The following is a 23,163-nucleotide window of genomic DNA, read 5'->3' as shown; positions in this document are numbered from 1 at the left end:
TATTGCACTAAATCACGAGTATAATCGTAATCTGTAAATATCAAATGACTTAGGGAGTTACTGACAGTATAATTTCACGTTATTGCCTTCTTCCAAGAAATTGTATAATCAATTTTGGTATTCAATAACAGTTATAACATTCAATCAGTAACTTTACACAATTTTCTTCTCTCGTTATTGCACAAACACCTAACACCTAACACTTCACTTCAGATCTATTTCTTGCAGTGGTTTCACTTCCTATCCCTTATGTTGTCAGAATTCTGAGGCTTATATGGTGTTCTGTCCAGTATTTGTGTACAGGTGCATCCATAGCTGTTCAAGTGAGTAAGCAGGTGAGAGAATCAAAGGGTGTACTTTAGAGTTCTTAAGCAGCAATGAGGCTCATTGTGTTGTGTCCTCAGCTGCTACTTCTTCTTCACTAAGTATTAAGTCAAGAAGGCAGAGAGAACACATTCTCTGCTAGGATATTCTCACTCAAGCCTATGAAGAAGCTAAACCTCTGCAAATAACTTCCATCACAAACGTCATTGCAGGGATAACGTTGCTTAAAGCACATAAATGGGAGGTGAATTTCAACTACGCATAGTACAAGTTCTGACCAGGGCATGTGCAGTAAGTGAAACAATGGCATACACCAGTTGCGTTTCACGTTTCCATCAAGCATTCAAAGATAAACCAAACATCTATAATTCTAAAAAGTATAAGAATAACGGGCGGATAAACCAAAATAAAAATTCCTTTATTCATAAAATGAAATATACTTGAGCATAGTAAAATTCAAAAACAAAAATACTTAGCATAGTAACTCCCCTAAATACTCAACCCTAATATTTCCCCGACTAGATAATAAGTTCCTAGAGCATGTGTAGCTATTAGCATTCTACTTTGGTGGAGGGAAGAAAATGGCATCAGCGGTCCTCTTTGAACGGAAGAGTTGCTCAACGCCTGAATCTACATTGAATGCAGCCTGCAGAACCGTAGGTGACAAAGCCTTCCACACTGAAGAACTTCCAGCCAAGTGGGTAAATATAGGACTGCAAAAGAATAAGAATCATAAGTATATAGAAAAAACATCAATACATGCTATCATATAGAGAACAAGTCAAAGGCTAGCTATGCTAACTGATATAACCCCCACCCCATTAACAATCAAATATATACCTATCAGTTGTTAAAATGTACATGTCCTGCAGAGTGCAGAATAGTTATTCACTACTGAATTACCAATTTGCAACCAAGTAAATAGCCCTAGCAAGCGAAACAGCAGTTTTCATTTATAATGAGTTCTGTTAACCCATCCCTGATGAGTAACTATTAGAGACAAAATATTGAAGATAATACAAAAATTATTGAGACAAATTATCTAATCTACTTAAGCAACAAATAGAATAATATCAAACAAATAATTACTTCATGTAATCGGTTGTAAAATAACAAATGCATAATATTCACTTGCATTGACAATAAGGTAAAAAGAAGGAAGTACGACTTACTTGGGGGTGGAGATGATAGAGAACCACTCCAATCCCTCAGGATCAGCAATCTTGGAGACCACATAAAACCTAGGCACAATGAACAAATTACCAGCTTTCACAGTTGTCTCCAAAACCCTCTTGCCATCAACACCAACCACCTGAACCCTGCCACTGCCCCTGACAATATAAGTAACCTGCAAAGCAGAGTCACAAGAGAATCCTGGAGAACACATGGCTCCACCATCCAACCTCACAAGGTCAGCTCCGAGTCCAACCTCACCAACCAATGGAAGATTCTTGGTGTTCAACACCACAACCCTTCCACCATCCTTGATGTCAACATCCAGTGCAGCCTCTAGACAGTTCAAGGCCATGCCATCCCGATGATCGGGTTTAGGTTCAGGAATGGTGATATTACCTTCCAGCTTCACAATGCCTTTGGCTGATTGATTTCCAACAAGGGTTTTGACCTCATTCTCTTTCAAGTCCCAAGCTCTCCCCACAAACTCAGTTGAAAAGCCTGTGAAGATTCCATTGGAACCAGTCAGATAAAAGTCAGTGAACTCACCAGCCTTGTGAGCCTTTGAAGTGTCTCCCAGGAACAGAACAACCAACTCAGTGTCTTCCTTGTTATACCACCATGTCACAACACCAAAGGGAAGCGCCAAGGCATCACCTTTCTTGATTGCAACAACCTTCTCTTCTGATTCAGGGAGTACAATTCCAACAACTCCAGTTCCTGGATCAAGTTCACAACAAATAACCAATTTAACAACACAAATTAATAATCAATACATGATAAAAACATATATATAATTATATGATCTTCTCTCGAAATCAAGCTATTGCATAAGTGTGATTTCATACGAGTAACACGAAATTCGATTGATAAACCCTCAGTTGAAAGGTAAGAAACCCCTTGGAGATCGCAATAACCAATTTAACAACATATATTACTAATCAATGCATGATAAAAAAAATATAATTATATGATTTTCACAGGGAATCAAGCTCTTGCATTGCATGAGTGTGAATTCATACGAGTAACATGAAATTCGACTTAACAGCATAAATTAATAATCAATCCATAGTACAATTCAATTCCTGGATCAAGTTCACAATAGATAACCAATTTAACAGAATCAATGCATAAGAAAAAAATACAATTATTTGATTTTCAGGAAATTAAGGCATTGCATGAGTGTGATTTCATACGATTAACGTGCAATTGAGTTCAGAAACCCTGAATTGAAAGGGGAGAAGTACCTTGGAGAACATAAGCGACTTTGGATGAATCAGAGTAACGAGGAAGCGCGAAACCGTTCTTCTGGAGAGCGAGCTTGGAGGCACCTATGTTGCCTTCGCGTAGCATGGGGAGTTCAGAAGGGGACCAGGCGTGGTAAGAGCCACCATTGCCGCCGTAAAGCTTCTTGGCCAGTTGGGGAGAAAGATCAATCGCCATCGTTTTCTGTTTTCTTTCCTTTTCTCGAAGATTCTCACTTGCCAAACAGCGAAAGACAAGAGAATTTTTGACTACTTTGGATGATAGTGCGTTGAAGCTAAGCGAAGATGACTGGTGTTATTTATAGGGAGGGAAGGAGAAAGAGTCCCAACGGAACTGAAATTCTAATCTGATTTATGGAGGATAATTCAAGTCTAACCGAATTGTTTGTACTTTTTTGTTATCCAAATATCAAATTACTCGTCTAAGAAAATTTTATTAATTTTTTTTTAAATGGGAATATTTAATATATCAATATTACCCTTTCAAAATCAAATATCAATATTATTCATATAAATTACTTTTTTTATTTGACAGATACAAGTATAATGCACCGAATCACGAAAGTCTGTTTAACTATTAATAGTTAATGTACCAAAAAAAACTATAAATAGTTAAATATTTATTGAAATTTATTTATAAAAACTGTTTTTATAGATTAATTAGGATAAGATACTTTCCAAGTTGTAACAAAATAAATATCAGAGTTTCAAAAAAAAAACAAAAAAAATATTAGGATAAGATGGTACAAAACAATATAATTTTAAATGATAAATAATTTTAAATTAAAGTTATTAATTGAAAATAACAAAAGTAAATAAGATAGTGAATTTATTTGATTTAATTTAATAAAATCCAAATAACACAAACGGTCTATTGTTACTATTATATATTTATCTTATCCTTGTAGTTTTCTTTTATCTTATTCTATTTTTTTATGTAAACAACATGTATCAACTAATCTCCTTAAGTAAGAAAAATAATTTCAAGTCAGTTGATTTATACATTTAGTAGTTATCTTTCCTTATCTAATTTAACATACCATACTATATTATAAATTTTAGAGTAAATTACACTTAACTACCTTAAAGTTTGCTTATATGACACTAAATTCCAAACTTACTTGACTATTAATTACACTACACCCCATTTTTCTCAAGCAGATAACAATATTTTTAACAATGATCCCTAATAAAAAAAATGGGGTAGAGTGTAATATTTAAGTTAGTTTGGAGTTTAATGTAATATAGAGAAATCTCAAAGTAATGGAATGTAATTACTCTAAATTTTAATTTGAATTAACATTTTAAAGAGTGAGAATATCCCTCTCTATTTAATCAAATAAAAGAGACTCAAACCGGAAGCATGTTTTAAGCTAATTTGATCTTGCAGCTTATTTGTTCTTATCTAATCTAATTTTTTTTTTTTGAAAGTATCTAATCTAAACTAATATGCTAAATTTATAATTTTTTTTTGAAACACTAAATTTATAAATTTGGATGCGAGTAAGAATATCAATCTCTACTTTATCGATTAAGTTTTGTTTTATTTTTTCTTTCTCTTTTTCAATCCGCTGCTATACTATAAAATTGAATTTTCAATCTAGAACGTATAAAAGAAATTCTTTTCTCATAATTAACTCACTTTTTATAATTTATCTTTTCTAGTATACTAGATCAACTTAATTATCTCAAAGCTAAGGTTAGAGCTGGACAATGAAACCGGTTGACTCTAAGTCAAAGAGCTTTCGAAGTTGTTTATTAGACCTGTTTCCATAAACAAATAGTAGAAGATAAATGTTTATAAAGTGAGGGGAATAGAAATTTGTTCCATGCAATTTCTAATCATAGTAGTAGTCAATACATCTAATCATAGTAGTAGTCAATATAGGGTCGTCTCAAACCCTAGGCCAGTATTAAAGCTCTTGATTTAGGCTCCAATTTTTTTGTTTTTTTTAAACTAGTATATATTTTAAAGGAAATTATCCAAGAATAGACTAATTATATAACATATTGAGTGCCTAAAAGAATGGATCTTTTAAGTGCAGCATTTATTTTTAATTAAATTCAATTTATTGTGTATTTTGAATTGATAAAAAACAGAGGAAAAGTGTGACTTTTTATTTAGTCTCTCTGAATTCTTCTTCTTTTACTCTCTCCAATTCTTTCTCTATTGAAAAAGAAATTTTAAAAGAAATCAATTATGATAATTTACTAAACGATTTTGCATCTCAAAAAGCCCGAAAAATAAATTTTATTTAAATTATTTATATAAAAAAAATTAATTTTATAGAGGCCCAATTCTTAGAGTTCACTTTAGGCCTCAATATTGGTTGAGACGGCCATGAGTCAATAACATTATTTTTGCTATTGTTTTGGTGGTAGTTACTTCATTTTGGAAGGTCTTTTCCCAAAATAGCCAATTTATCAGAGAAAATTATAACTAGGAGAACTTGAAAGCAAGAGATCCAATAGGAATGAAATGAATATATATTTCTAAACAAAATAGTGAGGGGGTCTGAGCTACGTACCATCTTATATATACTTTAAATTACGACGCTTAAACCGATGTTTTAAAAGATGTGGTCAATAGCATAAAGGCTTAATTGCACATTTGCTCCCTCATCTTTTACCATTGTGCGACTTCCCTCCCCAATGTTTAAAATGAGCGATTTTACTCCCTCATCTTTCAATTTGTGAAAATCAGCTCCTTCTGTTAGTGGGCCGTTTAATACTTAACAGAGCTAGCTATTTGCACCCTCTATTTCTTATTTACACCTGCATCCCTTGTTTTTTAACAAAAAAAAAAACCATAATAAAAAATGAAATTGATGAGAGTGGTTAAAACATTTAACCCCAATCCCAAATCTCATTCAACCAGAGATAGCAAGGGATGTCGTCGCCGCCGTGGAAGGAGGTCTTCGTTCGTCGTCGTTGCTGGACCGAGAACCAGATTCAACAAAACCCATAACCTTTGTTCTTTCTTTCTCTCTCTTGATCCCTTCGTTCTGGATCTTCAGAGCCTAGCCTTCTTCTGTGTTGTATCTGGTGTTTCTAGTGAATTTGTGTTGGATTATGCTGTTGAGGTTGTGTAGAACTGCTGAATCTGAGAATCTGAGGGAATTGGAACTTTGATATGGATTCACAAGGGCAACATGCCATAGATTAGATGTTGGGTCCATTGAATTTTATTCATGATGGCCTCATGGATCCTAATTCAAGGCTATAAAGATCAGTATTGTTAACCTAGTATAATTAATGGTGGGGATTGGGGAAGCTTTACAGTGAGATTGGCCTATGCGCCAAGGATGGGTTATTTGTAGATATGGGTTGATCCCTCTTTGTATTTTTATTTTCTAGGTTTTGTGGGTTTAATTTTGGTTTGATTTTTTATTCTCTTTTGTTTGATGATGACTATGAGGATGAGGTTGAAGATGAAAATTTAAGCCTCAATTTCATTTTTTTTTTTTCGGTTTATCTATTAAAAACAGGGGTGCAAGTGTAAATAGGAAACAAGGGGTGCAAATAGCAAGCCACGTCAGCTAGCTCCGTTAAGTTTTAAACGACTCACTAACAGAAGGAGCTGATTTTCACAAATTGAAAGATAAAGGAGTAAATTCGCTCATTTTAAACACGGGGGAGAGAAATTGCACAATAGTGAAAGATAAGGGAGCAAATGTGCAATTAAGCCTAGCATAAATGCATACTACGACGGTTCAACCGTCATTTATACAACACATGAAATTGTAAACTATATAGTACGGCGGGTTAAACCGCTATTTATACAATATTTAGTTAACTGTCGTTTTATACTAACTAGCGGAATTACCCGTGCCCTGCACGGGTGACTTTTGTTATTTATAATTTAAATTTCGTGTAATATTATATTTTGTATCTTTTTAGTAAATATGTTTTAAAAATTGTTTCAATTATATGTTCTTAATAGTGATAATTGTGGATTAATCTACCATGATTTTTTACTTCAAAATTTTTACTTATTTAAATATGAAAAAATTTAAAAATTAAAAATTATAAGACATGTACAGATGTACTTATTATTTTGTATTTTAAATTATAAATTTTGTATCACGCAAATTTTTGTATATACATTAAATTAGTATTTTTAATTTTTTTAATACATTTACTCATTATTAATATTTGATTGATTATTTTTCATATCAATCTTTCTATTTATAATAACAATAACAATAATAATAATATATATTTTGATTCAAAATGTTAATTTCGAAGAGAAATCAATATGTAACAACAAAATGAAACCCCACTTTTACTAAAACTCAAATCAAATCATAGAAAAAATTATCAGATTAAATAAAGTAAAATAATAGATAATATACGAAAATTATTTAGATCGAAAGGCTTCTCTTATTTTTTATTAAAGTCTCACGTGGCTATTATTTTTAAGTTTGAACTCATTCCCTTTTTAGTCTTTGGCTCTTCGATCATACCTTTGGTAACCACCGCCTACCAGGGACGATGGAGGAGAAATCCATTTTATCAATCCAAGCAGATAAATTGAAGGATTTCTGCATGTCTTTCCCCTTCATGATTTAAAAAAGAGGTGAAACAATATATAATGGTGAATCGAAAATGGAAGAATGAGTAAATAATAGGATCATGAAATAAGGGTGTTCATAACCGAACCAAAATGAATTAAAACCGCTCAAACCGATCCAAAAAACCTGATAACCAAAAAAACCGATATTTTGTGAATGGATCCGTTTGTTTTCAGTTCCCATGTTAAAATCGAAACAATCCAAACCAAAAGTATTTATTTATTTAAATTTTGACATACATAATTACCCATTTAACCATACTTATGATGTTTTATTCCATGTATACCCAAACCTTTACAGTAATGTGTTTAAACTTTTCCAAGTTAGGAGACATATGTCTTCTTTTCATTCAGCGAAAGTGAAACCATCAATGTTCTGCTTCTTTGCCTCTTACTCAAAACAATACGTTTGTAAAATTGGTTAAAAATCAACTTAGATAGAGTTAATTAGATATTGTACATGAAATGCAGCAGTGTTACAAATCACAGTCATCACTTAGCATGATATCTTCTCTCTGTACATTGCTACTTGTTTTATGATTTTATTTTCTATTTCGTTATTTATTTCAAGATTTTTAGTTTCTTTGAAAAACTGAAATGCAATCCAATCCAAACTGATAAAAATTGGTTTGGATTTGAAAAAAAATAATTGAATGATTAAATTATAAAACTGAAACAATCGGATCAGATGAATTTGTCCTTTAAAACCGAACCTCGAACACCCTATCATGAAACATGAAATAAATCATTTTACACAACAAATAAAAAGGAGTGAATAAGACTATAAGAGGATAATAATAAACTTATAATATTGCGATCATACAGTGGTGGTGGAGAATTATAAAATAAAAAATGGAATAAAACTCTGAAAACAATAAATCAAAATAAGGTAAACACAATGTCACAAAGAACGGGTGAAAGAGAATGTTATAGATTAAAAAAATAATGTGAGAAATGTCTCAAAAGAGCAAATGAATTCTAACCAACGTGCATGTATAGCTAAATTAATTATTATTGCATTAAGATAAAAAGTATTACCTGACACATGATTGATAAATTATTTTTCTCTATAATTGTTTTAAATGAAAGAAAAATTGAAGGTGAAATCCTTAACATGAAATCGAATAACGAATTGAGAAACTGAAAAATGAAAGGGAGGAAATAGAGGAGTACGGAAAATATGGAAGAAGGTTGAAAATACTTATCATGCAGTAGACGAATGGAGAAAAACAAAACAGGATCAGTTCTTTTCATAAGAAATCCCACAGATGTTCAAATGATTCATTAATTAAATTATATCAATTTAATTCTGAAAATATGGAATATTCCATTTTGAAAATTCAATTATTTAATCAATCTTGTCTAATCTAATTAAAAAAATTCGTTATTTATTTCAAATTATTTCATTGTTCCAATAAATTATCAATTCTTGAGCACCATCGTTTTTAAAATTTGAATTTAAAAACGATAATTAATTATTAATTTTAGGAATTAATTAGAGGCATTAATTTCAATTATAAGAAATAAAATTTAGGGGTGTAATCGGACCGGATTGGTTCAAATTTATGGTGTTTAAATGTCTGCACCAATCTAACATGTTCGGTTTGGGTTGGTTCAGATTTAATGATTTTTAATTCTAAATTCGAACAAAACCAACCAGATCTCAATCGGATTGGTTCGGTTCCGGTGGTCGGATTTGCAATAAAAAAATATTATTTGGAAATATACACGAAAATTAATCTAAAAACGTGAAAAATTATTAAAAATATAGAAAAATCTAACATTTTCAAAGAACAGAACATTCGATAATGACATAAATCATATAATCTAAATAAAAATAACACCTCTAATACAAATATGAATATGTAATGTAATGGGCTGAAAATGTTTGAGATTAATGTAAAAAAAATTCTCAATTCATTAGATTGGTTCGGATTGATCGTTTTTTTCAATCCACAAATATGATACCTGAACCGATGGTAATCGAATTCAGTAAATAAATCTGAATCGAACTAATGATCTAATCCAACCCATCGTAATGTGTTTCGCTTCAGATCGGTTTGGTCGGAATCGCGGATCAGACCATACCCGCTTGCACTCCTAATAAAATTTGTAGTAACTAAAATAGGAAGTATATATGCAATTGGAAAATTTTCGAAAAATTCAAAATAAAAAATTAATGATGCTGAAAATTAAAAATTCAATATTTATTTTATTTTCAAAAATTCATTTGCTCATCGCACACATTTTATAATTAATCTTTTTTTGGTTACAATTTTATAATTAATCTAGTATTAAAGGAACTTCGAATTTCATAAAAAATTAATTTATATTTTAAAATCATTTTAACCATAATATTAAGGGAAAACAGATAAATGAATTTTATAACTAAAAATTAAAAGATCCAATATACATTGATTTTAGTTTTTTTTTTTGCTTGGTGTCTTCTTTGTTGCTGGAACTCTTTTGGGCTTTGCCCCTTTTAATATATATATGGCTTTTCCAAAAAAAAAATTAAAAATAAAAAGGATTCCAATTATTTTTATGAATCGTATTTTCAAATTTATAATATTTTTTTAATATCTGATATATCTTAAAAAAGAATTTAAGGAAAAATAAAAATTGATTTTTTTTATAATCAGAATTGATTATTTTCAAAAAAATTATGAGTTTAATGGATATGCACTGACAGTGTAAAATAGTTTTACACAGTCATCCAATCAAAGCATGCCACATAGGAGAGATAATTATATTTGACTTTAATTTTAATTAAAAGAATAATATATTTTCTGATTTGGCAGAATTCAATTGGATGTCTGTGTAAAACTATTTTACACTGTCAGTGCATATCCATTAAACTCAAAAATTATATCTAAGGTGGAATTTTTTATAATGGATGAAATGAAATAGGTTCAGAGATGTTCATGTATTGTATCATCTTTTCGAAAATTTGGACGGGGTGAAAATAATATTATTTGGAATTTATATCCTTACTTTGATAGTTTTTATAAGTATTACCTATGTTTTATTCTTAAAAAACTAATTTACATTTGAGTGTAACAAAAAATAAAATTAATGTGGTTACTGGTATGTAGCAATTTACTTTTGTTGATATATTATTTTTTTATAAGCATTTTTTAAAATTATTTATGTATTGTGTATGTGGCCATAATATTATTAAATTTAGCAATTCATGAGATAAAAAAAGTTGAAATCATTTTTTTTGTTTTCGTGGGAAAATAAATTACTTAAGAGGATACATATGGCATAGGTCTTCTAGAATAAAACTTTCTTACATTCTTTTCATATTTATATAAATATAGATATAGATAAATTATTATTTGGAAAACGTAGCTTTTAAAATCAACTCTGAAGGAAAGAATCACTTTCTTCAAAGCATCTAGTTAATTATTATGAAGCATCTGCTACCTAGAAGAAACATTAAAGAGGAAAAATTTGTATGGCACTAATTTTAAGGGTATATTATCCAAAAAAAAAACCATTTTAAAAGTACCTATAGAAAATTAACCCTGCATATGAATGAAACTAACCTTGAAAGAAAATATGATGGAGCAAAAGGAAATGAGCGAACATAAGTACGGTAGAGTGAATGATGGGGGAAGAGAACGTGAGTGAAAAAGAATATACCTTTAAGAAATTGTTATTGCATCTAAACAAACTCCTTAATGATACCAAAGATAAACATGAATGAGTAAAAATAACGAAGAATCGTGAGTTACAACGAATAAGAAGGTCTTGCGTTTATAATTAATAGTAAACATATAAGAATTACAATTTAAATTAGTGTGTTTTAATTGCTAACAAAAAATATAGTCTGATTTGATTTATTATTATATTATACTGTATTAATTAGAATAACTAAATAAGGAATTATTAAGAGTTTTTTTTCATTCCATGGAATGATTAGGAGTTGATATAACTGAATAATGGAAAACATTTAAAAGTGTATATTTTATAATTGAATCACAAAATTGATTGTGCTAAATAAATTATTTGAATTTGAAACACTTGCTAATTTAAATGTTTAAAGTATTTATAAAATTAACTAAATAATTTAAATATGCAAAGTAGATGACTTTTTTTTTTGAAAGTAGAAGTAGAGAACTTGAATACGGGGCATTAATAATTTTTTGACCAATATATGCAGATATATCATTGTAAGAATAAGAGTCATAAATGTAGTAATAATTATTTGAGATTGATTGCTCTTTATATTCCTTAATTGACTAATTTGAATTTAAATTTTAAAAAATTTACTTATATAAATTATTTAATATTTATAACTTAATTTAAATAAATTACATCATATTTATATGTTGATATTTTCGAATTTCTTATTTTTCCTATAATATTTGATATATTTAAAAATAATTTCAAGTAAATTTTACTTTAAAAATATGAAATTTTATAATAGTAGAGGATATTAAATATGGTGAGAGATGATCATATGCTGTTTTTTTGAAATTTGCCGAGATGATCATATGAAATAAAAAACGTGGGAGTACCAAAATTAAAAATTTAATTAGAAAAAGAACTAATATCCTTACCATATAGTTTTCATAAGTAATATTGATGTTTTATTCTTAATTTTTTTTACTTCTAAGTGTAAAAAAAAATGAAGTTACCGGTTTCAAAATAAATTTCTTTAAGTTTATATTTTTATAAACTCTTTTTCAAAATTATTAATTTAGTGTGTATGTTGTCATGGGTATTATTGAACATAGCAATTAATGTGACAAAAAAAGTGGAAATGAGTTTTTTTTTGTTTTGGAGGGAAAATGAATCATTTAGGAAGGGACATGTGGCATTGGTCTTCTAGAAGAAAACCTTATTTTCATATATATATATATAGATATAGATGACTAAAGCAATACGACAAAAATCTAAAACCGCTATTAAATAGTTTTTATTGTTTTCTCATCTCAAAACTATTTTCAAATAAATATTATCAAACAAGTTTTTTTTCTTCTTTTAAAAACAGTTCTCAATCAAACAGACTCGAAATTGCTAGCTTAAAATATGTTTTGGGTTTGAGTCTCTCTTTTTTTTTTTTTTTCCTTGAGTCTCTCTTGCTTTATAAAATAGAGAGTGAAATTCCCACTTATTAAAGTTAACATTCAAATTTTAATAGAGTATATTAGATATAAGATCAGATAAGGAAAAATAACTACTAAACTTGTAAATTAACTCACTTGATATTATTCTAATTCAAGCAGATTAGTTCAGTAGGTGATAACCTGTTGTTTAAACTAAAAAAATAAGGATAAGATAATTTATTTTACAATGAATATTCTCTAATTACAAGAGTAAGATAAAGATCATGTCAAAAAAAAATGTAACAAAAAAAAAAGATCATGACAAAAAAAAGAGTAAGATAAAGATAGAAAAATTATTAAAAAAAAAAAGGTAGATTAATAACACTAAGCCGTTTATGTTATTTGGATTTAATTAGATGAAATTGTTTTTTTATCTTATTTAGTTAAATTAATAACTCTAATTTAAAATTATTTATCACTTTAAATTATCTTGTTTTGTACCATCTTATCCTAATCTTTTTTTACAACTTGGAAAATATCTTATATCTGAATTCTTATCCCAAAATCTATAAAAAAAAACAGTTTACTATTTTTTTTCAATTTTATTGAATTTATAAACAAATTTCAACAATAAATAATTAACTACTTAAAGAGACTTTTGTGATTCAGAACATTTTACTTGTATCTGACAAATAAAAAATAATTTTATGAATAATATTGATATATTAATGTTGCCATTTTTAAAATTTTCTTAGATAAGTAATATCATATTTGGATAACAAAAAACACAATTCAGATTATCTTAATCCACATTTCACTAGAATTTCAGTTCCGTTAGGAAGCTATCTCCTTCCCTCCCTATAACCCTATAAATACCGCAATTCATCTTCGCTTTTCTTTCACGCACTATCACTATCATCCAAAGTAGTCAAAATTTCTTCAGTCTTTCGCTGTTTGGCAAGTGAGAATCTTCGAGAAAAGGAAAGAAAACAGAAAACGATGGCGATTGATCTTTCTCCCCAACTGGCCAAGAAGCTTTACGGCGGCAATGGTGGCTCTTACCACGCCTGGTCCCCTTCTGAACTCCCCATGCTACGCGAAGGCAACATAGGTGCCTCCAAGCTCGCTCTCCAGAAGAACGGTTTCGCGCTTCCTCGTTACTCTGATTCATCCAAAGTCGCTTATGTTCTCCAAGGTACTTCTCCCCTTTCAATTCAGGGTTTCTGAACTCAATTGCACGTTAATCGTATGAAATCACACTCATGCAATGCCTTAATTTCCTGAAAATCAAATAATTGTATTTTTTTCTTATGCATTGATTCTGTTAAATTGGTTATCTATTGTGAACTTGATCCAGGAATTGAATTGTACTATGGATTGATTATTAATTTATGCTGTTAAGTCGAATTTCATGTTACTCGTATGAATTCACACTCATGCAATGCAAGAGCTTGATTCCCTGTGAAAATCATATAATTATATTTTTTTTATCATGCATTGATTAGTAATATATGTTGTTAAATTGGTTATTGCGATCTCCAAGGGGTTTCTTACCTTTCAACTGAGGGTTTATCAATCGAATTTCGTGTTACTCGTATGAAATCACACTTATGCAATAGCTTGATTTCGAGAGAAGATCATATAATTATATATATGTTTTTATCATGTATTGATTATTAATTTGTGTTGTTAAATTGGTTATTTGTTGTGAACTTGATCCAGGAACTGGAGTTGTTGGAATTGTACTCCCTGAATCAGAAGAGAAGGTTGTTGCAATCAAGAAAGGTGATGCCTTGGCGCTTCCCTTTGGTGTTGTGACATGGTGGTATAACAAGGAAGACACTGAGTTGGTTGTTCTGTTCCTGGGAGACACTTCAAAGGCTCACAAGGCTGGTGAGTTCACTGACTTTTATCTGACTGGTTCCAATGGAATCTTCACAGGCTTTTCAACTGAGTTTGTGGGGAGAGCTTGGGACTTGAAAGAGAATGAGGTCAAAACCCTTGTTGGAAATCAATCAGCCAAAGGCATTGTGAAGCTGGAAGGTAATATCACCATTCCTGAACCTAAACCCGATCATCGGGATGGCATGGCCTTGAACTGTCTAGAGGCTGCACTGGATGTTGACATCAAGGATGGTGGAAGGGTTGTGGTGTTGAACACCAAGAATCTTCCATTGGTTGGTGAGGTTGGACTCGGAGCTGACCTTGTGAGGTTGGATGGTGGAGCCATGTGTTCTCCAGGATTCTCTTGTGACTCTGCTTTGCAGGTTACTTATATTGTCAGGGGCAGTGGCAGGGTTCAGGTGGTTGGTGTTGATGGCAAGAGGGTTTTGGAGACAACTGTGAAAGCTGGTAATTTGTTCATTGTGCCTAGGTTTTATGTGGTCTCCAAGATTGCTGATCCTGAGGGATTGGAGTGGTTCTCTATCATCTCCACCCCCAAGTAAGTCGTACTTCCTTCTTTTTACCTTATTGTCAATGCAAGTGAATATTATGCATTTGTTATTTTACAACCGATTACATGAAGTAATTATTTGTTTGATATTATTCTATTTGTTGCTTAAGTAGATTAGATAATTTGTCTCAATAATTTTTGTATTATCTTCAATATTTTGTCTCTAATAGTTACTCATCAGGGATGGGTTAACAGAACTCATTATAAATGAAAACTGCTGTTTCGCTTGCTAGGGCTATTTACTTGGTTGCAAATTGGTAATTCAGTAGTGAATAACTATTCTGCACTCTGCAGGACATGTACATTTTAACAACTGATAGGTATATATTTGATTGTTAATGGGGTGGGGGTTATATCAGTTAGCATAGCTAGCCTTTGACTTGTTCTCTATATGATAGCATGTATTGATGTTTTTTCTATATACTTATGATTCTTATTCTTTTGCAGTCCTATATTTACCCACTTGGCTGGAAGTTCTTCAGTGTGGAAGGCTTTGTCACCTACGGTTCTGCAGGCTGCATTCAATGTAGATTCAGGCGTTGAGCAACTCTTCCGTTCAAAGAGGACCGCTGATGCCATTTTCTTCCCTCCACCAAAGTAGAATTCAAATACCTTAAAAAGCTAGTAGTGGAAATGTTAGGGTTGAGTAATTAGGGGAGTTACTATGCTTAAGTTTTTTTTTTGTTTTTCGTTTTGAAGTTTAAAATGCTAAAGTATATTTCATTTTATCAATAAAGGAATTTGAATTTTGGTTAACCCGCTCTTATTCTTACACTTTTTGGAACTTTAGATGTTTGGTGAATGTTTGCTAATGCATTTGAGCTTAGTTGATCAAAATAAAGATATTTAGTTGATCATAAGCATGGGAAGATGGAAACTGAAGTGCATTTCATAACACGTTACATAAAAAAGTTCGGTCACTTTTATAGTAGCAGCAAACTAAATGATTTTCAACGCAATAAAAGAAAGAATGATCAGAGTCAATACTTTTCTATCTCACTCCATTTTCACTTCCATCATGATTTCACAAGTTCTAAACCTTTTTGCAGATTTCAATAGAGAGTTCCGAACAAATTTTATCATTTGATATTAATGTGGTGAGGTGAACCAGTTGATGTTAAGAATCCGTTCATAGTCATAGGTGTATATAAATTCACTTTTCACCTGTTCTGAGATTTTCTTTCTCCAGTCACTAAAACAAAGAAATTAAGCTACCAAACGGGCTTATGAGGATTGTGAGTTAAACAAATCATGAAGTTAATGGACAGAATTCTCTTTACTTCCACGCTTATATTTACTCAGATTCAATTCTGACACTCATAAGCTATCTCAAATGTTTCTTCTGTTTTAGAATCAATGGTATTAATATTTTTAAACATGCACTAACTCGAATTCCAAAATAAAGAAAAAAGAAAATGAAAAGCGAGGAGTGAATCAGCCCCACTACCAGCAAATTTGAACTGGACCACCAATAATAAAGTGCACTCTGCTCATTACCGTGGCCCTCTGTGGATGGGGAGGTACGACATTGACCTGAAGGAGCAAAAAGAAGCCAGCAACATAAGGACCTGTCCGCTTGATTGACACTGCATGGACCTTCTGAAACAATTGAAGTAGCCTTAATGCCCTACAATATATAGTAACTCTTCATTTGTGAGAGCTAGGATGGACCTTTCCCCACCATGTTTATGTAAATAAAATGATAAATAATGGTGGCATTGGCATAAATGTTGAGTATTGACTTTGATTTTCGTGGAAACTAAGGGTAAGTTCTATTCTGGATTGTGACTGTGATAAAGATCAGAAAAATTAGCCTTTGTGGATCATGACCCACCACCAGGGTTGGATGAACATAAAGCATTGAGCTTGGAGAAAAGAAAATAGGAAAAGTTTGCTGAAGAATGTGTCCCAAACCAGCCTGGCCTGGAGTGCTGTGATGCTGTCCACTACCACTGAGTACTAATTCACATGCATTACCGTGTGCAACCACATGCTGTCATCTAAAAATTGCAGCTATGATGTTCCAGCGAGCCATGTTAAGAATTTATAAAAAGTTTGTCTTTCTGGTTACCTGTTTAGAATTTCCAAATTTTATCCAAAGGCAAATTTTCAATCATAAGTTTATTAGGTTGATAATTTGTTCCAAACATGAACAATTGATATAGCCTAACTTTTTAAGAAGTCAGAATATGGGCACACAGGGCCTTTTACAATTAATTTTGAAGCGAGAATCAATTCTGGGAAGAAGCTTCAGTGAGTAACTTCTGTGTTTCAGAATTGATTCTGATGAAAAAGAAGTTGATCCAAATATGCTATGAACAACCAATTCTACTTCAGTAATAAATAAACACTAAACGACAAGAAAAAGCTGCATTCCATTCACTCATCTAATAGGGGAGATTTTTTAATCTGCAAACATTACAAGCTTGATAGGTCATCACATTTCTAATCAACAAACACATTCACTTCGGCATAGTTGTACCAAACAACAGAAAACAAGACAGATAAAAGGAGGTGGTGCTGGGGAAGAATTGGGATTTCAAGAAGTTATGCTAATTAATAACTCATGTTGACCAATCTAGATGTTGGGATAGGTGAAGGCAATGATGGACATGATGATATTGGAGATGGCCACAGCTGTGCATTCTTCACCTTGGAGACACTTGCCAGAACCACGGATGGCGTCACGCGACCGATGATTGTTACTTTCTTTGCCTCCATATCTATACTGAATGATGTTACTCCTGCACATAATTTGTCAATTGCATAATTTACTTGCATCAACATGAAATTTAACACTCCTAATTAGTGGAAAACCCAGAAAACCCACAAATCAAACCCTGCATTGATATATTACAATATATGGAATATTGATACATATGATTACCACTTACCATCAAGTTTGGTTTTTAAAATTTTAGCAGCTCAAGAATGTGGAAGTTATAGCTATAAGATAAACTGACCTTCCATTTTTGAAATGTGCTTCCTAACTTTCCCTACACAGGCCTTGCAGTGCAATGACACCCTCAAAACCACAACCTGTTTAAGATTTCAAAACAAAACAGATTGAAGTTGCCATTCATCATCATTAAGACTATTTGGGTGTGGAGCAAAAAGCACTTATTGGAATTTTTTAAGTGCTTTTTCCTAGTAGATAAGCTCCAATAAGTGATCTCTAGACCATATCCAAACATGATTGTATTTAACTTAGAAAGCAAGCTTTTAATTTTTTTTTTTGAGAAAAAAAAAGAACTTGAAATTAGTATGTTTCTCTTAAGTACCTGGTCTTGGGTGGGCTTGTGTGAAGGTTGAGTTACTTGAGTAGGAACCATTGCTGAGATTTTAACAGACTCAGACACCCAATCAATGAAGGGTATGTCACTGAGGAGATACTTAGTCACTGAGTTTTTTCTACTTATGTCACTGTTTTGCTTATCTGTTGAGCTTTTTCTTTGCTTCTCATGGTGAGGCTTAGGATTGATGGGTAATTTGGATGAACAAGGGACATGAAGTTGGCTTTTCCTTCTAACACTGCCATGCCTTTTGGTGCTTTTACGTGCCACGGAACGATGGTATGTGCTGGAGTTTACTGCTGTGGAAGCAGATGAAGAACAGAACAGATCCATTCCTTTCATGGCAGTGATTTCTGAGTTTGGAGCAACTTCTTGCTAAGTAGTGGAGAATGAAGAGAGAACTAATTAAGGATGAAAGTGTTGGGAGAAAGACCTTCCCAATGAAACCAATTTAAGTACCAACCAAACTTGCTTTTAATTTTGAACTTCATGGAGTAGGGGAGGGAAAAAGGAAAACTTTTCCATACCATTATTGCCCTCTCTAGCAGTTGACTAATAAGTGGTTGCTTTAGTGTAATAAATGGTATGCCATGAAAGATAATAGTATCAAATTTTGAAATGAACATTGAAAGTGTGTGTTTGTAGCATTTTTTATTACTAAGATTTTAGTATTGATAATCAAATGACACCAGAACTCTCTAAATTAGAAAGGATATAAGAGTACTAGCCGAGAAAAAGTTGCATTACAAACATGTTTGTGTTTGGACCGCTGAGGAAATTTCATTTTCAACCGTCCTTCTCACAACCAGGTCTGAAGATTAGCTCGACCAAAATTCCTCTCTAGACGTGCTTGTGGCGTGCCTAGTCAGCCTCCCGTTAGCGTAGTCAATAGGATCCACCAATTTTATTTCCTCATAAATGTAGAATACGTTATACTCATCCCCCACTTCATGTAATCTCATGATTCCACCACATTCATTGTGATCAGATGCCACCCCTACCTTATAAAACATGTTCATTTTAGGGTTCTATGGCAAAGCAATATACTCAGTTCTTGTAGATTTCTTTTAACAATATTCATGGTTAAATCTCCAAAAATCGATTCTCTCTCCATAAAAACTGCTCCTACTTGCTTTTTCTATTACGTGGAAAAAATGATGAGTCTCCAAACACACACAACCAACATGTTTAGACCCACTTCTAATTCTGTAATCACTTTTCACCTCACAAAAGCTATTTCTAGTAGCTTCTTCCGAATCACTCGATTCACTCCACCACAAACGTGGACCTACTCGGTTTTCAAACACACACTACGCAAATTGCAAAGTCGAGGGCAGTCCTTTCGGAAATATTGTGTGATTGATTGGATTTTCAAAATTGTACTCCCTTCGTTTATGAATAACTGTCCATTTAGAGAGAAAAAATTTGTTTCATAATAATTGTCCACTTATAATTTCAATGAAACGTTAATATGTGTTTTTCTATATAATGCCCCTATAATTAAGGAAAATAAATGATGAGAGATAATAATGCATTTTAAAGGGTAAAATAGGAAAATACATATAATGTTTTAAAAAGTTAACAAAATTTATTGCATTCTTAATTTGTGTGCATCTTCACTAAGTGGACAGTTATATTGAAACGGAAGGAGTATCAAATTTTTCTTGTTGTCTTTTTTCTTCCATTTGTTGGGATCAATAAGTTGTCCTCAATTCCTCATCTTTGCTGTGACATGATTACAAGTTACAATCACGACTTGTGGAATCAACAAAGTTTTAAGGATAACAACTAACTCCATTATTGTCACATAATTGCTCCACATTGGGCCCTGTTTATTCTAGTACACTTTTCATGTTTTCAATGTGCTAGCTTGGTCAATTTTAATAACGTGTCCATAAAGCACTTGCATTAAATTAAATAAATCAAGCATTACTCCTCGAGATTTTAATGTTTCCTGTCATCACATTCAATTCTTGAATTCTGGGCATTTAGATCAGGCATTTGAAGGGAATATGTTAAAGCTGCATATCCTCCTTAACCATTGTCCATTACTGACTTCTATCTATTAACTTTCACTATTTTATATATCAGGCATTCTATGATAGATTGAAGCAAGAAGTGTGCTGTAATGGTTGTACATTTCGTCATTTTACTATGAGATCGAAGGTTAAATCCTTTCTAGTGGAAATAAAGCACATTTCATAGTCAACCATTTAGTGACGTGATCACATTGTAGCTAGAGATTAGTCATTGCAGCAAACCAGCATGAATACCGTAGTCTCTAAAACTATGGGAGAATAATTGCAACAATTTGTTGGGCAAAAGGGGACGCATGGCGTATTGATAGGTTGATGATTAGATGTTTTTCTGGTTGCTCACCCTCTGTGACTGTGTGGCCCAATCTGTTCTTCCCTGCCATTCACTATTGAATATTGATCTTTACTTTATTTTCCTTAGGCTTGTGCATAAGTCATTTTATTCACCCGATACAATCAAATAAACAGACCAGCTGCTTCTGAATTGTGGTTATTTAGGAGCAAGATTCTTTATTTCTTTGAAGCAGAAACAGAATGAAAACGCAAAAGTATTACGAGTGCACATGGACTCTCATGAATTCCTGTGTGGATGGAAAAAGAAACATACAGTGTCTCTCTCTGATGTCGATCCTTAAAAACACATTGCTTTAGCTGTGATTCAGACTGAGTGAGTTTAATATATGATCACGCGTTTAAAGATGCAACATGCGACCACTTAAATTTTCAAACCTGTACTTGAACTTTTCCCTCTAATGTGTTGTTTGGTTTAGGAGATAAAGAGAAAGAAAAAGAGAAGATAAACAGAGAGAAATAGGTGACTCAAGTGCGAAAGAGGGATTAAGATCCCCTACACTTTTGATTTTGAACTGCATCAATCAATATGAACCATTGAAATACATTTTTAGTTAAACAAAATAAATAACAAAATGAAATTCAATGGCACCATCACTACAAGTCTACAATTGCGGAGGATCCGTGTCTGAAAAGAGATTATACTTAAGGTGCCCACTGGGGTGGACCATTATTATTTTGGTCCACCGGTGCACCTGGGATATTTTAGACATTGCACTAAGGCTATTTTAGACTTTACCTCTACCTCTTCCTCTCCTTCTCCCTCCCACTCTCCCCTTCCTTCCTAGTCCTACATCCCTCAACACTCTGAATAATCCCCAAAATTTGTTGATTTGTGAGGAAAACAGAAATGAATTATGTAACCAATATAACACAGACACAAGCATAAGCAGCAGCTTGGAGCTTCTAACTTCCTTTGGATTTCAATTCGTTCATACCACACAAGGACGAAGAAAAAGGACCCATCTTCCCCCTCCTCTTTTGGCAGCATCAAGCAACCGCACACAGCACCGCCATCCACCATTGCGTTCGACTAACCATCATCCCCAACTTGCTTCACCATCATTTTATCTTAATTTCACAGGGATGGGGAAGAAAGCTTCAATTTTTCCTTCACAAGTGGAGCCCTACAATGAAGATCACTTCAAATATGCTTTGTTGCATGCCTGAATCGCAGCTCCCAGGATAAAGATTGGGTTTTTCTTAAGATCTGGGTCTTGAAGATTCAATCTTTCTTCTCTCTTATTTTTGTTTCTGGGTTTTTAAGTCACTGCACGAGCAAGGGCTGAGGTAGCTGATGTTCTTCAGAAGGAAAATTTGATGCTAAAGGAACAAATTGAAGTGTTGATCTAGGATAAAAATTCCTTTAAAAATGCTTTTAAATACCAAAGCTCACAGTATTCTAATTATGAGGAAAAGGTCCAAGTGCTGCAGCATTTGAAGCCATTAGTGTCTCAATACCAGGAGCATATCAGAACTCTTAAGGTCCTTGAGCTGCAACATTTGTCTCAAATTGAATGTGCGGTAGCTTATGCTTTGAGAATGTTGGATACTGAAGCAGGCGCAAGTTAAATTTTCAGATCAGAACTTTGAGAATGACTTTGGATGAAGTTTACTTGTTTACCCTTTCATGTCTAAATGAATCCTAGCCACTCAAAAGAATATTCCTAGATTCCAAATCCAATGGTATTTAACTCTGGTGCACCGGTGGACCAAAATATAAATGGTCCACCCTAGTGGGCACCTATACTTAATAGATTGTTTGATATGATTGAAAGATAAGAAAAAAATTAAGAGAAATAATGAGGTGGGTGATAGAAAATGAATAAAAATACAGTTTTGCCACATAAATATAAAACATTAATATAAATTATTTAATTTATCTAACGGTTGTCGGTCATAGTGGAAAAAAGTAGTTGTTTGTCCTTTAGGTCGAGAGTTAGATTCCTAGGAGCCGCATTTTTTAGGAAACCTTTGATCTTCACCATACTTAGGTCGAAATTACGACAGCAATTTAATAAAAATAGATAACAATTATTAACTACCATCTCTCTCGAATCTCTTCTCATCTAAAAGGAGATTGCAAAAGGGGAAAACTTAAGTACAGTACCAATTATGCTGTTGGTACTGTTTTCCAACCAAATCATGACACCTGGATTTCTTTTCAACATTATGTCTGAAAGAAAAACTAACACGTTTCCCTCTTTCACTAACCTCTCATCTCCACTCCAACCTCTCACAACATGAGACCTTAATCTCCAGACTCCAATATGCTTCCCTCTTCCGTCATTGTCAATATTGAAGCTTCCAGCCCCGACGCTACGACATGGACAGCCAAGAAATGAGCATGAGTCCGTAACTTTTGACCTCCTCGACATTGCCGGGATGCTGAGCTAGAGATAGGTGTTGACAGCGGTATGAATCTTAGATCACGGTGGAGTACAAAATTAATAGAACCAATTTCACAATTTAAACTTGCATCATTGAAATTTCTTCATACAAAGCCCTCTCTTGCTTTCGTTGTGATTGGGATCTTGAAATTTTACTTTTCATTTCCAAGGTTCTCTCATTAGTCGCTCCAGAGCTATGCTTGTGTAGAAATATAGTGAAGCAACATAGCTAGTTTTGTTGTCAAT

General features: G+C 32.5%; 3 protein-coding genes across 3 annotated transcripts; 1 reads left to right on the top strand and 2 right to left on the bottom strand.

Moving 5' to 3' along the window:
* Positions 1-721: 721 nt before the first annotated feature.
* Positions 722-3,080, bottom strand: LOC130743346 (glutelin type-D 1-like). The gene is made up of 3 exons (XM_057595555.1): positions 2,745-3,080; positions 1,497-2,217; positions 722-1,037 (listed from the first exon to the last, which is right to left on the bottom strand). Exons 1-3 carry the CDS (start codon positions 2,938-2,940, stop codon positions 884-886), a joined length of 1,071 nt encoding a protein of 356 aa, XP_057451538.1. The 5' UTR covers positions 2,941-3,080; the 3' UTR covers positions 722-883.
* Positions 3,081-13,274: 10,194 nt separating this feature from the next.
* Positions 13,275-15,603, top strand: LOC130743345 (glutelin type-D 1-like). Its single transcript, XM_057595554.1, has 3 exons — positions 13,275-13,587; positions 14,115-14,835; positions 15,295-15,603. Exons 1-3 carry the CDS (start codon positions 13,392-13,394, stop codon positions 15,446-15,448), a joined length of 1,071 nt encoding a protein of 356 aa, XP_057451537.1. The 5' UTR covers positions 13,275-13,391; the 3' UTR covers positions 15,449-15,603.
* A 1,466-nt stretch (positions 15,604-17,069) lies between these two features.
* Positions 17,070-18,592, bottom strand: LOC130749381 (protein SODIUM POTASSIUM ROOT DEFECTIVE 2-like). Its single transcript, XM_057602727.1, has 3 exons — positions 18,129-18,592; positions 17,811-17,886; positions 17,070-17,591 (listed from the first exon to the last, which is right to left on the bottom strand). The coding sequence occupies exons 1-3, from the start codon at positions 18,480-18,482 to the stop codon at positions 17,404-17,406; spliced, it is 618 nt and encodes a 205-aa protein (XP_057458710.1). The 5' UTR covers positions 18,483-18,592; the 3' UTR covers positions 17,070-17,403.
* Positions 18,593-23,163: the final 4,571 nt, after the last annotated feature.

Source organism: Lotus japonicus, chromosome 3 (genome assembly GCF_012489685.1).
Source record: "Lotus japonicus ecotype B-129 chromosome 3, LjGifu_v1.2".
Classification (NCBI taxonomy): domain Eukaryota; kingdom Viridiplantae; phylum Streptophyta; class Magnoliopsida; order Fabales; family Fabaceae; genus Lotus; species Lotus japonicus.
The sequence above is the reverse complement of the archived record's forward strand: the minus strand, read 5'-3'. Positions and strand labels throughout refer to the sequence as shown.